This window comes from Chiloscyllium plagiosum, chromosome 8 (assembly GCF_004010195.1).
Source record: "Chiloscyllium plagiosum isolate BGI_BamShark_2017 chromosome 8, ASM401019v2, whole genome shotgun sequence".
Taxonomy (NCBI): Eukaryota; Metazoa; Chordata; class Chondrichthyes; order Orectolobiformes; family Hemiscylliidae; genus Chiloscyllium; species Chiloscyllium plagiosum.
This window is the reverse complement of record NC_057717.1, coordinates 99,954,815-99,972,195: the sequence shown is the minus strand read 5'-3', so window position 1 is coordinate 99,972,195 and position 17,381 is coordinate 99,954,815. Positions and strand designations below refer to the sequence as shown.

At 44.7% G+C, this 17,381-nt stretch overlaps 2 protein-coding genes across 2 annotated transcripts in view; both read left to right on the top strand.

Annotated features, from left to right (window-relative positions):
* Positions 1-11,732, top strand: part of LOC122552236 — a 58,503-nt gene extending 46,771 nt beyond the window's left edge. The window contains exons 19-22 of the mRNA XM_043694891.1: positions 1,195-1,303; positions 4,749-4,869; positions 7,539-7,626; positions 11,071-11,732. Of these exons, the coding sequence (XP_043550826.1) occupies positions 1,195-1,303; positions 4,749-4,869; positions 7,539-7,626; positions 11,071-11,465 (713 nt within the window). The 3' untranslated portion in view covers positions 11,466-11,732. The remainder of the gene's footprint in view (positions 1-1,194; positions 1,304-4,748; positions 4,870-7,538; positions 7,627-11,070) is intronic.
* A 2,497-nt stretch (positions 11,733-14,229) lies between these two features.
* The window catches only part of LOC122552235 (glutaryl-CoA dehydrogenase, mitochondrial-like), a 31,253-nt gene continuing 28,101 nt past the window's right edge, over positions 14,230-17,381 (top strand). The window contains exon 1 of the mRNA XM_043694890.1: positions 14,230-16,211. Coding sequence (XP_043550825.1) covers positions 16,112-16,211 — 100 coding nt within the window. The 5' untranslated portion in view covers positions 14,230-16,111. The remainder of the gene's footprint in view (positions 16,212-17,381) is intronic.

Here is a 17,381-nt window from a genome sequence, read left to right as displayed (position 1 = left end):
ATTTATCTGAATTAAACTCCATCTACCACTTCTCAGCCCATTGGCCCATCTGGTCCAGATCCTGTTGTAATCTGAGGTAACCCTCTTTGCTGTCCACTACACCTCCAATTTTGGTGTCATCTGCAAACTTACTAACTGTATCCCTTATGCTCGCATCCAAATCATTTATGTAAATGACAAAAATCCTTGTGGCACTACACTGGTCACAGGCCTCCAGTCTGAAAAACAACACTCCACCACCACCCTCTGTCTTCTACCTTTGAGCCAGTTCTGTATCCAAATGTCTAGTTCTCCCTGTATTCCATGAGATCAGTCTCCCATGGGGAACCTTGTCGAACGCCTTACAGAAGTCCATATAGATCACATCTACTGCCATGCCCTCATCAATCTTCTTTGGTTACTCTTCGGAGAGTCAGTATGGATTTGTTGGGCCAAATGTTCTGTTTCTACACTGTAGAGTTTCTACGATATCTATGATATTGGAAGAAGAGGCAAAATTAACTTTACCCATGATTATCCAATCACTTTTGTGTGACATGTCATGCTGAGTGAGAATAATATTTGGAAAATTATGCACTCACCCAAATGCTAGACTGAGTAGGAGTGTAATATAAAGAGGATATTTGAGGTCAGGTTACTGGGACCTATTTTATGAAGCAACTAGATCTTTGAATGGGAAGACCGTAGAGCTGCAGATAAATGGGCTACAGTATTATCTTAAGTTGAAATAAGGAGTGATTTTCCAAGCAGAAGGATACCAGCACATAAAAAGGCCCAGCTAGAAACAGGGAAGAATTGAAATATTTGACAAAGCAGTACCTTGAAGTCCATGGGTCAAGAGGCTTGGAATGAAATGAAGAGATCTTCCCATGAATCAGCATAGATACAATGGGCTGAATGACCTTAAAATATCTTTGGTAGATTTCATTTGCAGATAATTGAGTTCTTAGGGTCTTGATACAGTCTCAGGCCAGATTTTTTAATAAGTGTTAAACTGTTGTTTGATGTTCACTGGACATGATGGTAAGGCTAGAGATACTCTGAACTGGACAGGGTCTATTGTCTTAGTGGAATACTAACACATGACTATGGAGGTCACAGTGACCTCAGGCTCAGCTACGTATTCATGAAACCCCATCGAGACAAAATATTTTCTTCAATGAATTTACTAGCTCAGAATTTGCTATATCCTAGGCCCAGTTGGAGATCCTTTCAACACTACTAACCAGCAAGAAGTGATGGCAGGATTGGAACCTCAAATTCACATGAGTTTCGTGAAAGAAGATCTTCTAATGACCTATAGGTCTGTATCATCTCCCTTGTGCCTTTCCTGGTAAGAGGTGGGCAGCGGACAGTTGGTTCATTGGTTCAACCGGGCAGCTAAATGTAGCCCTGTAGGAGCAAATTGCTGGAAACCGTACAGAAAACAAAACTGCTGGAAATCCCAGCAAGTCAGTCAGCATCCATGGAGAGAGAGCAAGCTAGCGTTTGGAGTCTGGTTGCCTTTAGATTCTAGGAGGATCAGAGCTTTGGTTGCCTTTAGATTCTAGGAGGATGTGAGACAGTTGAATTCTGTCCAAGAGTGCGACGACTGAATTGACACCGACATTTTTTACAAACCAATTCCCACAGCTACCTGGATTACACCTCTTCCCACCCTACCTCCTGCAAAAATGCCATCCCGTATTCGCAATTCTTCTGCCTCTGCCGTATCTGCTCCCAGGAGGAGCAGTTCCACCACAGAACACACCAGATAGCCTTCTTCTTTAAAGACTGCAATTTCCCCTCTCACGTGGTTGAAGATGCCCTCCAACCTCCGCCCTCAAACCCCACCCCTCCAACCGTAACAAGGACAGAACCCCCCGGTCCTCACCTTTTACCCTACCAACCTTCACATAAACCACATTTTCCGCCACCTCCAAACGACCCCACCACCAGGGATATATTTCCTTCTCCTCCCCTCCCCTTTCTGCTTTCTGCAAAGACTGTTCCCTCCGTGACTACCTGGTCAGGTCCATGTTCCCCAACAACCCACTCTCCCCTCCTGGCACCTTCCCCTGCCACCGCAGTAATTGCAAAACCTCCACCCACACCTCCTCCCTCACCTCCATCCAAGGCCCCAAAGGAGTCTTCCACATCCATTAAGGTTTGACCTGCACATCCACCAATGTCATTTATTGTATCCATTGCTCCCAAGGCGGTTTCCTCTACATTGGGGAGACTGGATGCCTCCTCGCAGAGCGCTTTAGGGAACGTCTCCGGGACACTCGAACCAATCAACCACACTGCGCTGTGGCCCAACATTTCAACTCCCCCTCCCACTCAGCTGAGGACATGCAGGTCCTGAGCCTCATCAACCGCCGCTCCCTCACCCGACGCCTGTAGGAAGACCGCCTCATCTTCCGCCTCGGAACACTTCAACCCCAGGGCATCAATGTGGACTTCACCAGTTTCCTCATTTCCCCCTCCCTACCTTACCCCAGTTCCATCCTTCCAGCTCAGTACCATCCTCATGACCTGTCCTACCTGCCAATCTTCCTCCCCACTTATCCGCTCCACCCTTCCTCTCTGACCTATCACCTTCATGCCCATCTCTATCCACCTATTGTACTATTAGCCACCTTCTCCCCAGCCCCACCCCCCCTCCCATTTATCTCTCCACCCTGGAGCCTCCCCGCCTTCAGTCCTGCTGAAGGGCTTTTGCCCAAAACATTGATTTTCCTACTCCTCGGATGCTGTCTGACCTGCTGTGCATTTCCAGCACCACTCTAATCTAGACTCTTCTTCAGAACCACACTCAGCCATGATGGAATCAGTTTAAGCAGAAACCTTCAGAGTTTAGAGTCCCTCCTACAATTACAAGCCCCAATTATAAAGCATGTTGGTGAGCTCCCTGTGCAACTTGTATATTTCAATAACTTTACACACATGATAAAAACAGAACTGTAGATGGAATATGAAATAATTAATTTAACATTAAGCGTTTATAATGTTGACGCCATGTTAATGCTTCTAAAATTACACATTCAAAATGGAAGAATATTTACAAATGAGTTGGAAAATTGGATTGGACATTGTATTAACTAAGATGTCACAGTCATATTGAAAGCTAGTAATTTAAATTGTGTTCTTTTAATACTTTAAGCAAACGAATGACATTTCTATTTGCTTCAGTCATGTGTATATCAGTCATTAACCAAGTTTACATCTGCACAAGGTTCTGTACAAACACCTTATATTTGTCTTGTAGGAAGTGAGCAAAGATTTCTTTACATGAAACGGTAACAGCATGGAAAGTGGCCATTCAGCCTGCCATGTGCATACTGGCATTATATCACAGCTGCTTAGCTGGTCCATTCCCAGACTTCACTGCAGCTCTGGACTTTTTTTGCTCCTCAGATACCAATCCAGTTCCCTCTTTGAAAAGCCAAAACTGAATTGCCTCCACCATAATCCCAGGCAGTGCATTCCAGATCCTGGCCATTTGTTACACAAAACTATTTTTCCTCGTGTCACCCCTGCTTCTTATGTCAGTTGTCTTAAATTAGTGTCATCAAATCCCTACAGTGCAGATAGAGGCCATTGGGCCCATTAAGACTGCACCGGCCCTCAGAAGACCATGCCATCCCCATAATCCCACCTAGCCTGCACACTACAGGGTAATTTACAGGCCAGTCCCCCTAACCTGCACGGCCTTGGGCTGTGGAAGCAAACCAGAGCATTTAGTGGGAACCCATGCACACACGGGGAGAATGTGCAAACTCCACATGGACAGGCATGCAAGGCTGGAATTGAACCCAGGTCCCTGATGCTGTGAGGCAGCAATGCTAATCAGTAAGCATCTGTGCTGCAGTGTCCTCCAGTTCCAACCTTTCTGGCAAGTGGATCAGTTTCTCCTAGTTACTCTAAGCAGGAGGTCCTGTGAATCAACAGCAGTGTCCCTGACTCTGAGCCAGAAGCTCTGGATTCGAGTCCCATCCTAGAACTTGATGGCCAAGGAAGGTACATTTTTAATAGGGTGAAACAGGTTATGTGTCAACCTGTAAATCTTTCCAAAACATGCGAATGGGCACTTGGTAAGAGCAGGAGAGATTCCTGGCTAACCGTGTGATGGGGAGAACATGGGAGCCTCTACCATGGATGGGGCAGGGACAAAAATCATGGGCCCTGGTCTGGTCACCCGGCCTGAACATAGTGGTCTCACCCTTGATCCAGGTACACGATGGTGTTTTGGCCCCTGATGTACCATTCCCGTTTTGCTACCCTGCCATCATTATCAGTAACTACAGCCTGAATTTAAAGTGTGAGTTTGTCTCTGAGTGAACTGTTTCATCAAAAATACCGTGTCCCTGCTTTTACTTGCAAAGCATACAGCGTCTTGTTTTTCCCACATAATTTGGGTAAACAGCATTGCTAGTCACTTTTTAGAATTCATGCTCAGGACATAGCAACGCCAGCATTTCATAGAGTCACTGAATCTTACAGTACGGGAGGCTATTCAGCCCACCACAGCTCTGCTAGCTCTTTGGTAGAGCTATCCAATCAGTTCACTTACACTGCTCTTTCTCCTTAGACTGGAGATTTTACCAGGGTCTCTCTCCATTTCAGTCCATGTTGGCCAATGTATTGAAATGTTGTTACTCAATACTATCAGTCCATTTCTGAAACTTCCACACACATTTTTATAGGATTTAATTCTCTGTTACTGTACCTGTGCAGGTCAATAATAAACTTTTTTGTTTGCTTAGGTTAGCAGCGGTGAAGGGTCTGATTGCTCAGCGCTTGGACACTATCCCAGCATGCTGGCGTATGATGCACAGTGTAGCAGCTCAACTTCAGCATCTCAATAGACTCAACGAAACCATTCAGGTCAGCCTTGTTCCCTCCCTGAGAAGCAACCTTTCTTTTTGTGCAAGGGAGATCCAAAGGCATTGACAAGCGTATAATCTTACATTTGACAAATGAGTTAATTCTTTTCGATTGGTTTGCCCAGTTTCCTGAAGATGACTGTGATTGTGATACTGGAGCGTGTTGTGCCAAAACCAAGTAGTCATTCTGTATAATTGATAGAGGTGTACAAGATGTTGAGAGGCATAGTTGGAGTGGATAGCCAGAGACCATTTCCCAGGGCGGAAATGTCTATCATGAGGGGGCATAACTTTAAGGTAATTGGAGGAAGGTTTAGGGAACATGTCAGGTAGGTTCGTTACACAGAGAGTGGTGGGTGTGTGGAATGCACTGCCAGCCGTGGAAGGAGATTCAGATACGTTAGGGACATTTAAGCAACTCTTGGGTAGGCACATGGAAGATAGTACAATGAAGGGTATGTAGGTTATTGCGATCTTAGAGTAGGATAAAAGGCTGGCATAACATCAGGGGCCGAAGGGCCTGTGCTGTACTGTTCTATGTTCTAGTATCAACAGGCCTCCTCCACCAGGGCAGCATCCGACCTCTATTAACCAGACCCACCAGACTGAGCTGAAGACAAACGTACTGCCTTGGATCACAGGATGTATCCAAGTAGTTCCTGTCGGATTCAGTTAAATGCAGTTACAACAACAGCAATTTGCTTAAATATGAACGTTTATTGAATATAATAAAGGAAGGAAAAATGAAACAATGAACTGTGAACATTTATTAAGTAATAAATGAAGGTGAGAAAGGAAGGAAAAGAAAGCAATGAGCCTCAAACCCTCCTGCATGTCAGGGACCCCTCGATTGACGGTTGGTCTGGAGGCTGAGGTTTGTTCCAGACACCGTTCGCGATCCCGGGACGAGGTGAACTCCAACAATTTGGGATAAAACCCTTGGCCTTACACAGTGTAACAAACACAAGTACAGAAAAAACAAGCACAGATTCTGCCGCACATACAGGAATGTTCACCAGACTCATACTGCTATCGAATATCATCAACAATTTTAGCTCTTCAGCCCCTGCTTATGAGGTACCCTAGCAAGTGTAAGTGTGAACGGTGTGCTCTGGACATTTGGTTCATGTAAAACTGACCATCCCCGTGGTTATTCACACACTTCCTGCAAAATTAACTGGACTCTGCCTGGCAACGGGAATCCTGGATCAACCTTCCAACTCCCCAGCCCACAGGCAGAAGGCCGACTGGAGTATCCTGAGATCAGCACGTACAGAGTGAGCCAGTACACATCAGGGTTGAGTCTCAGATCTTCCAAATCTACAGGGGGACTTTGATCAATGTGCCTCGGCTTCCTGTTCTTTAGGGCTCAGCAGGGCACCAATCAATCATTGCAAATTGCTGTTGGGTAATTAACCTTCAGATCGCAGCCCAAGTTTGTGCTTAGTTCCAAAAGATACTCTCAGATATACCAGACTGAGCCTGGATCCTAGAAAGGCTAGATAGGCTGGGACATTTTTTCACTGGAATGAAGGAGATTGAGAGGTCACCTGATAGAGGTTTATAAAATCATGAAGGGCCCAGATAAGATAAGTGCCTTTTCCCTTGGATGGGGGATTTCAAGACTAGGGGGCATGTTTTTAAGGTGAGAGGAGAGAGATTTTAAAAAGGCATAAGGTGCAAATTATTTACACTGTGTGGAATGGCCTTCCTGAGTAAGTGGTGGATGTGGGCAGAGTTACAACATTTTAAAGGCACTGAGATAAGTTCATGAATAGGAAGGTTTTGGAGGTATGTGGGCCAGGAGCAGGCAGGTGAGACTAGTTTAGTTTGAGATTATGTTCAACATGGACTGGATGGACCGAAGGGTCTGTTTCCATGCTGAGTCACTCTATGACTCTCGAAAGTCTAGACATGATCATTGTAAAATCTCTGCGGGCAGGGAACTATTTGTTCCTCATGTAAAACTGAGTGTCCTCCTGGTTAAAAATGGTGACCAAAGAGGGTCAGATGAAAGTTCAGAATCTTCAAATCAAGTTTGGAACAATAATGTTTTTAATAAAGCAAAGTAATAAATTGTGATAAAGTATCACACAAAATAAACTTGGCTTAAAGGTAATGTTTTGTCAACAGTAAAGTCGTAGGAGAGTTCATCATCAAATAGTTCCATGGGATACTTTGCAGGACAAGTTTATAAAATCATGAGGGGGATTAATAGGATAAATAGATAAAGTCTTTTCCCTGGGATAGGGACTCCAGAACTAGAGAGCATAGGGTTAGGGTGAGAGGGGAAAGATATACAGAGGTTGGTACATGTATGGAATGAGCTGCCAGAGGAAGTGATGGAGGCTCAATCAATTGCAACATTTAAGAGGCATTTAGATGGGTATATGAATATGAAGGGTTTGGAGGGATATGGGCCGAGTGCTGGCAGGTGGGACTAGATTGGGTTAGGATATCTGGTTGGCATGGACGGGTTGGACCGAAGGGTCTGTTTCCATGCTGTACATCTCTATGACTCTATTTATTTGTGTTAATTGTGGTACTTACTGACAAATGTTGAAGCAAATATTTAGTGAAGATGGGAATGCCATATGAGTCAGCAATTCTATTTTGAATTCCATTGAGAGATGAGTTGTCTGATTAACAGGATTTTTATTTTACGTTCAGGAACTCCTATCACTTGAAGCAAGGAATGGCATTAAATCAAGGAAGGTGTCTGCTGACATGCTCAATTCCTCACAGCCCAACCTTTCAGGTAGGTATTTTCCTCATTCTGTTAATGTGTTGTCTGCACCCTGCTTTTTCTCCAAGATGGCAATGTTGACACTTTAAGCAGTGTTCGGCCTCCTGAGCCCGTCCACTCCAGACAAGCCGCATCCTTCTCTTCTCTTGCCTTTTGCTTTCTCTTTTTACTTTTCTTCATCTTCTGACATTATGAGGAAGCTGAGGGGTTGACTCGGCGGATCGTCAGCTGTGGGGGAGGTAGTGCCCAGAGCTGAGACGCCTGGCTGTGGTAGCCCTGAAGCACAGGGACTCCTTCAGGCCCAGGGTACCTTGCAGAGACCTTGCAGAAGCCCAGGAGCTGTGTTTGAAGACTTCTCGTACAGAAGATGAACTTTTTTCATGTCATTTTCTACTCTGAAACTCAAAATGGCGCCGGATTGTGGCACTTTTCTCTGTATCCTTCAAGATATACGTAGCAATAAATAATTCCTAATTGTAACCCTGACCAGGAGGGCTGAGAGTTGACCTACTTTGCAAACCCACTCTCTCAGTCCTGATATCCTGATCAGCAAGATAAGCACGAGAGTAACCCCATTTACTTATCATCGACTTTAATGGAATGGTTTACATTTATATAGTACCTTTCCTCAGTGCGTTTCTTTGCAAATGTACTAATGCTGCAAAGAAGAAATCACAGCAGCTTCTCAGCACAGATGGAGGTCCCACAAGCAGGAAATCTATTTAAATAATGTTGATGGTTAAGCCCATGAGGAAATCACTAATTAATCTCCTTATGAGGCTCATTGAGAATGTGACCCCTTGGTAACAGGCAATGGCCTTCCACCTGGAACTCACCACCTACGCCCTTTGTAAAGCAGACTCATGATTTGCCATACTCATAATGGGCTTTGCATTTAAATATGGAGGCAGCTACACAACTGTTTTAACTGCTGGTGGTTAGTTGTTTAAAGAAAACACAAAAAAAAGGTCACAGGGACTTCGGTGATGGGAAAGTCACTCAGTTGTGTGTGACAACACTTCTGAGTTGAATAAAAAGAAAAAAAATGGAAGCAGACCAATGCTGTTCTTTGGGCAGCTGGTGCGGAGAGGGGTGGGCAGCTCGGAGGACCTCCTCGTGGGTCTGCTCCTAGACCTGGCCAGGTTCATTATAAACAAGTCCATGTGGCAGGGGTCATCTCTGCCATCTCCGCCTGCCTCTCTTACAGAGTCACATTTGTGCCCAGGTGTCATTGGGAAGAGAGCATGCAGTAACCATCAATACTCTCCATGCTATTAGAGAGAGGTGGGAGTGACAGGAGATACAGTGCCTTATTTCCCCCTCTGACTATATTTTGATTTAGTTCCTTCCATCTCTCCCTACTCTGCTCTCCCCCTCATCTTTGGCCTTAATGAGCTTTGCATGTAAATTATTGGGTTGGAAACATGGGTGATTCACTGGTGATGGTTACTAGACTGAAGAAAGTACCAGGGTGATTTGATGCCGGGGAAAAATAAACATTCAATTGTGTATGATGACATTTCTGGATAAAATAAAAGGTAAAGAAAATAACAATACAGTAGAGCTGGGGGCTGTTGTGGTGCACTTGTAGTGTCCCTTCCTCTGAACTAGGAGGCTTGGATTCAGGTCCCACCTGCTTCAAAGGTGTGGACTAACATCTCTGAACAGGTTGATTCAACAATATAACTCTGCCCCAGGCTGAGGCTAGCCCATGTCCATCACTAGTAGTGGCTCTATGCTTGTGTTCAACAGTAATTGTCGTGAATATTTGGTGTTTCTTTGCAGTCAGCTTTCCTGAGTTATTGTACACTGCAATACACCATGTGGCACAGCCAGTTTCTCATGTCTGCTTTCTTTTGAAAAGGAAATACTTTGTATTATTAACAATCCTTACATTCACAAATTTTAAAACAGATATATGTCACACTCTTACAAAATGCTATTTCTTTTCCTCTACTGTATCACCCCTAGTTCCACATATCTTGAAATTGAGGAAAGGAAATATAAAACTCAAGTCTTCTCTACTATGTGTAAGCTTATTTTTAAATTAACTTCACATTTCCACCCTGTTTCTATATCTCTTAATGTCAAAACCTCCACCTTATAAATATGCAATGATTAATTGCCTACATTTGAGGTACAGAGAATCATAGAGATATACAGCACGGAAACAGACCATTCGGTCCAACTCATCCAGGCCAACCAGCCAACCAGATATCCTAAATTAATTTAGTCCCATTTGCCAGTACTTGGCCCATATCCCTCTAAATTATTCCTATTCATATGTCCATCCAGATGCCTTTTAAATGTTATAATCAACTAGGCAAAAGTGAGGACTGTAGATGCTGGAGTGGTGCTGGAAAAGCACAGCAGGCCAGGCAGCATCTAAGGAGCAGGAAAATTGATGTTTCGGGCAGGAGCCCGTCATCAGGAATGAGGCTGGGAGGGGCCTAACCAATTTCCTGTACAGCTGCAATATGACCTCCTAACCTCTACACTCAATGCACTAGAATTCCAAAAATTCATAGATCTCTGATTGAAAGATTTCTTATCTTCGACCTGACTGGTGATCCCCTTCCCTTGAGAGTATGCGCCCTATTCTGTCCAACCAGGGAAACATCTCTTAGCATTTACCCTGTCAAGCCCTTCAGAAATATTACACACTTCAATGTACACTTGAAATATTACATCTTAATGAAGAGTCATTGAAATATTAGCTTGCTCTCTCTCTCTCCATGGATGCTGCCTGAGCCGCTATGATCTCCAGTGTTTTTTTGTTTTCAGTACAGATTCCAGCATCTGCTGTAATTTGATCCTAAGATCACACCTTGGCCTTATAATCTCCAGGAGATATAGGCCCATCCTACTGAATCTCTGACAGGATTTGACTATCACCCCATAACCTTACTTTCATTGAATCCCTACAGTGTGGAAACAGGCCCTTCAGCCCAACAAGTCCACACCGACCCTCCAAAGAGTAACCCACCCAGACCCATTCCCCTACTCCCCTACTACACTACCTTTACCCCTGACTAATGCCCCTAACCTACACATTTCTGAACACTATAGGCAATTTAGCATGACCAATTCACCTAACCTGCACATCTTTGGATTATGGGAGGAAGCTGGAGCACCCAGAGGGAACCCACGCAAACACATGGAGAATGTGTAAACTCCACACAGACAGTCGCCCGAGGCTGGAATCGAACCTGGGTTCTTGGAACTCTGAGGCAGCAGTGCTAACCACTGAGCCACCATGCTGCCCAAACTTTGATTAAAGAATATTAGTGTGAAGAGTATTTTTTTCTTGACTTTCAACTGTTGTTGATCCATATTCAGCTGCTAAAATTTAAGCCAAAGCACAATTGCAGGTTAGCTGTCGGGGTCTGTAAAGACTGAGGAAAAGCAAAAGCAATTTCTGTCCTTTGCTGAAGCCTTGGTTCTTTTTCATTACAGAGGAGGCACTGCTGAGGTATCAGACACTGCTACAAGTTACACTCAAAAGCCAAAGCTGCCCGGCACCCCATAACCTGTCAGAGATCGCTCTTACCAGGATCCGGATGGTCAATGTCAGAAACAGCGTCAGTGGCTGCAACCTGCTGAAAGAGGTTGCCATGATGTGTCAGGCTGTGTCTGACATTGTCATGTGGGAGCTTCACGCTTTGTGCCCGGAAATGGAACAGCTGCTCCGGTCACTGGACAAGCAGGCCTGGACGTTGTCAGTGCCCGTCACTTCACCAGCTCCACTGAGGTCAGGGATAGCACACGGTTCAGCAACACCAGAAACCTGGGCAAGCAATGAATCTGCAACAGGTGCCATTACTAACAAGAAAGCTCTAGAAGGCTGGTGACAATTGAAAATGCACATGGTGTAACATTTCTTAAAGGAGCATCGATGCCAGGAATTTCTGTCTTGAATTCCTCTGTAGCACCACTGAACTGAGTCCATAGAGGGGTAGAAAATTGGGCCTTCTTTTTCCTATTTTTCTTGAGCCAAGTTTGAACATTTTAGTGAACTTAGCTTGGACAACTTTGAGCCTCTACACATCCAAATATATCTGGCACAGTGGTTAATACTGCTGCCTCACAGCGCCAGAGACCTGGGTTCAATTCCCGCCTCAGGCAATTGTCTGTGTGAAGTTTGCACATTCTCCCCGTGTCTGCGTGGGTTTCCTCCCACAAACACAAAGATGTGCAGGTTAGGTGAATTGTTGTTTATCCAGAGACCCAGGTAATATTCTGGGGACCTGGGTATGAAACCCAGCTCGACAAATGGTGGAATTTGAATTCAACTTTTTAAAACTCTGATCTCAAAGAAAATTAATGACCATGAATTGATTGTCAGAAATACCTATCTGGTTCACTAATGCCATTGAGGGAAGGAAATCGCCTCCCTTACCTGGTCTGGCCTACATGTGATTCCAGACCCACAGCAACGTGGCTGACTCTTAAATGTCTTCTGGGATGGGCAGTAAATGCAGGCCTAGCCAGCAATGCCCTCATCCGGGGGCGGGAGGGGAGGAGTGTTTACTAAGCATGATCTTCTTCAGGGGGATGACGGACCAAAAGAGGAGCTAAGTTCCAGGTGTGGGTTCCCTAACACTGGCTGGAGGGTGATTTCTTCACAACTTTATAAAAACAACGCATTCCATGCCAACTGACTGGACCCCTATCTGTTACCAGTGAAGCAACTTCACTTGTCATGGCTCCTATACTTATTTGTGTCGAATCAACTAATGGATCATGTCTAAACTGATGCTTCTTAATAAAGTATCTGAAACTTCTTTATGAACGGTCAACAGGAATTCCAAAATCTTGCAAAGGATGATCTTTGTAATATCCTGTTCACCTTTGCCCAAAGAATTGCATCTTAGTCAATAGCCTGAAGCCTACAAACTGCAGGCTCTCGAAAAAATATATTTCAATAATGATTGGGTTTTTTGACAATGTCCTTTGCGGCAGACAAAAGAACAGAGGGGAACGCAGAAGCTGGATACAGAGCAGGCTTGGGTGTTAGGAGAAAACAGTAATGGTTGGTGGGTGTTTTTGCCACTGGGAGGCTGTTTCCAGTGGGGTTCCACAGTGTTCAGTACCAGCCCCCATTTTTTTGTGTGGTGGATTTGGAAGTAAATATAACACAGCATGATCCAGAAGTTTGCAGATGACACACAAAACATGAGGTTGATAGTGAGGAAGATAGCTGTGGACTGTAGGAAGTAGAGCAGATACATGGGAACACCACCAGCTGCAAATTCCCCTCCAAACCACTCACCATCTTGACTTGGAAATATATCGCCATTTCCTTACTGTCACTAGCTCAAAACCCTGGAATTCCCTCCCTAACAGCATTGTGGGTCAACCTACAGCAAACAGACTGGCAGTTCAAGAACGCAGCTCACCGCCACTTTCTCAAGGGTAACTAGAGACAGGCAATAATTAGTGGTGCAGCCAGTGACACCCATATCCCACGAACTAATAAAAGGTTTAAAAAAATTTCATTGGATTGGTCAGGTCGGTAGAGAGGTGACAAATGGAATCCAACTTGGAGAACTGTATGGTGCTGCATTTGGGGAAGTTAAACAAGGCAAAAGCATACACAATTAGATACAGAATACAGATAGTTGAGGAGGAAGTTAGGAATCTTGAAGTGAATCACCACAGATCCCTGAAAGTAGCATGACGGGTTGATATAGTGGTTAGAAAGGCATATAGTTTTAGCCGAAATATAGAATATAAGAACAAGGGTGTTATGTTGACACTCCATAAATCATTAATTAGGCCTCAGTCTGAGCACTATGCACTTTTCACTGCTCTGGTCACCTCATTAGAAAAGGATGTAATGATAACACAGGAAATTCTACAAGCAGCAAGCTCCCACAAACAGCAATGCAGTAACAATCACATTGTCAGTTTTTGTAGTTATATAAATTGAAGAGTAACTACTCGACAAGGGTCCTGAGAGCACTCCCCAGCAGTTCTTCAAAAACAGGGATCCTTTACATCGAGCTGAGAGACCAGTTGGGGGCTCTTGTTTTAAGATTTCTTCTCAAAGGTGGCACCTTGGACAGTGCAGCACTTCCCTCAGTCCCAAGTGTGGGACCTGAACACAACCAACTGAACTACAGCTCAACCCAAACCTATAGTGAGAGGAATGTTGTATTAGTTAACACAATGCAACATTCTAAAGCTTAAAGGGTGCCTTAAGTGCAATTTGGGGGGAACCTTCTTTTCGCCACAGTATCAGACTGCTAGAAATAGACATTTTGGAAGATGATTAGGCTATAGGATACATTTCCAGGATAAAAGGAGACTGAGTGGATTGACTGCCACCACAAGAATTTCTCTGAACCCAGCAGGAAATAACCAGCAGGAAATGACTGGCACGTTTTGCTTTTTCTTAACATTTTGTATTTAAAGAGGGATGCACATAATTCGATGTTTCCGCTAACCTGTTTGCTGGGATACGGCTCGTTAAGCATCAGTTTCTCCTCAGTACTGGACCTAAGTGACCACATGTAAATGATTCATATGGATAGAAGCACAATATTTTCATGCATACACACTCTCACATAGGCGCGCGCACACACATCTATTACTTTGGAGCACGGCAGGGGGCAATGGAGGAGTATGCAGCAATTTTCCCTCCCCCTGTCAGAGTTTGGGACAGGGTCTGCAGGACTGAGAGACATTGTTTCAGTCTGTTACACTCACTTGAGTAATAAAGACTTTCCAAAGCCCCTTGCACACTTAAAAACAACCATTCAGGAGGAGGAAAGATCTGTAAGTTTTTGTCTCTCCTCAATGTCAAGGAAACGGCCCATTGCAGTACAACCTGTTATTTTCTAAAATGGTCTGAAGGGATGCCCGAGACCCAATGGAACAAATGAACAAGTGATGGACATATTAATTTGTATAGAATTACTCGTATATATCATAGGGGACAATTTTTATGGATTGAAGACGACGTTTATAGTGTCTGCCACTGTCAATCTCCGAACAAGATGAACAAAAAGTATCTATAACACTCAACATTTTGGTACAGATTAAGTTACAGTGAATTCCAAATTCCAAAATGTTATTTCCCCAACTCAGAGATACTCCCAGATTCATTCTCAGCCCAAGTGCAGCAAGACAAATCCATGAACCAGTTTGTGCATCAGAACTCGGTGTGTGAGAATGATGAGACAGTCACCCATCCACCTTCACCGACAGACGAGTAAGTCTCAGGAGATGTTAAACGTGCTCAAGGCCAGCTCCCACTCTCCACCTGTAAAACTAAAGTGAGCATTTCTCGGCTATCACCGTCTAACGAATTCGTGTAACTGCATTTTTGAAATAAAATTGTGCTTTGCAAATTTTTAATGAAACAACTCGATGTTGAGACCAATCAGCTCCTTTTGCCTGCTTGTTAGTCGAGAGGTATAATGCTAGCAGTGAATTAGTGGGTTCAACTCTTTGCTGCTCTAGAGGAGCGCCCGAACATCCCTGAACAGGTTACTGAAAATATCTATTTTAAGAGGAGTGATGAGTAGCGGCAGTACATGAATTGTTTCTTAATCAGCACAAAGGGTCCAGCGGCTACTTTCTGCGCTGTAACGATTCTATTCCCTATGACCATAAACCCCAGAAGAGAAGTAGACAATTCATAAGTGAATAAAGGCAAAATACAGAGAACGCTGGAGAAACTCAGCAGGTCTGGCAGCATCCGTGGAGAGAAGAACAGTTAACGTTTCGAGTCCGGCGTGATTCTTCCTCAGAGCTCTGCTGTGAAAATAAAACAAAGTTGCTGGAGATCTGGAACACACAAGAATAGAAACTGTTGGAGAAACTCGTCAGGTGTGGCAGCATCTGTGAAGAGAGAAAACAGAGCGAAAATTTCGAGTTTCAGAAATGCTGCGGGACCGGACGAATTCTTCCAGCAATTTCTGTCTCGTGGCTTGGTGTCAAATTTTGTTTGATAATCCGCCTCCCTGCGGTGAACCTCGGGACTTCCAAACAGCAGAACCACGAGTTGTTAAGGGAACAAGCATGCCATCCTTCGAAGAGCCGCTGTCCTGTCCGAAAGAAAAGGTTCAAATTCCCTTCCCCAATCAGCAGGAAAATAATTTTCGGGGATTGATCTCACGCCTTTGTCGCTGACCCTATCCGGGCCTCACTTTCGCCGTCCTTCTCTGTGTCAGGCGGGGCTGTTTGGAACATTCGTACAGCGATTGGTTACAGGGGTTGCCAGTCAACTCATTGTGACGTCAGCCTCAGTGGAACGCAGTGTAGCGAGTTTTGTGTCAGTTTCAGATTGTTACACAACCTCCAGGTGATTCCCTTTTCCCTGTCGAGGGGAAGTCTGGTCACGGTTTTAAAAAGACATGCTTTATAACTGTTTTGTGCAGTTATTTCTCGGAGGGCTGTGACCTGTGGACGTGCTTAGGGAGTGGGGGAAATAATCTAGACGATAGCGTTACACTTGACCTGTTCCGGCCGCCTCCTGACAGATCTGAGTATGGCCCTGAGACAAGCGGCTCGGAGCTTCTTGGGCACCGCCAGGCGCACGGCCGTCGTCAGCTCCTTGAGGACACAGGGGACGGCGAAAGCCTTCAAAGGTAGTCGGGCCTTTAATATCGGGTAAAAACAATGACTGCAGATGCTGGAAACCAGATTCTGGATTAGTGGTGCTGCAAGAGCACAGCAGTTCAGGCAGCATCGAGGAGCAGTAAAATCGACGTTTCGGGCAAAAGCCTTTAATATCACCCATTACCTATATAAAGCGCTGCCTCGCTTAAAGTGACGAGGTCGTTTATTCTTAGACACTGTTATGTAACTTTGCTCGTAGTCGGGGGCGGTAGAAGGTACTAAGACCTCGACAAGCGTGGAATCATATTTCTCTTTTTATAATCACCCAGATGGTTGGGAGTTGGTGGCATGCGGTCACGTCAATGGTCATCCAGAGGCCAGAGGTTACGCAATAGGGATGCAATTCCGATACCTACACCCCCCGCCATAAAAAGCGGATGACATTTAACTTAGTTAAATAGTAACGGGAATGTAAAAGCTACTTTCGATAACGGTGACAATCGACTGCCATTTTAAAAAAAAACCCACCTGATTCACTTGAATATGTGAATAAACTTGCCCAGTTTAACCTACATGTGGCTCCATACCCACAGCAAATGTGGTTGACTCCTAACTGTCTTCTGAAATGGCCGAGCAAGCCAGTCAGTAAATGTTGACCTTGCCAGTGACACCCAGATTAAATAAAACGCTCAGATGTGGCACCAAAGACACACACGTTTTGAAAAGAGGTCATAGAGTCATAGAGATGTACAGCACGGAAACAGACCCTTCGGTCCAACCCGTCCATGGCGACCAGATATCCCAACCCATTCTAGTCCCACCTGCCAGCACCCGGCCCATATCCCTCTAAACCCTTCCTATTCATATACCCATTCAAATGCCTCTTAAATGTTGCAATTGTACCAGCCTCCATCACATCCTCTGGTAGCTCATTCCATACACGTACTACCCTCTGCGTGAAAACGTTGCCCCTTGAGTCTCTTTTATATCTTTCCCCTCTCATCCTAAACCTATGCCCTCTAGTTCTGGATTCCCCCACCCCAGGGAAAAGACTTTGCCTATTTATCTTATCCATGCCCCTCATAATTTTGTAAACCTCTATAAGGTCACTCCTCAGCCTCTGATGCTCCAGGGAAAACAGCCCCAGTCTGTTCAGCTTCTCCCTATAGCTCAGATCCTCCAACCCTGGCAACATCTTT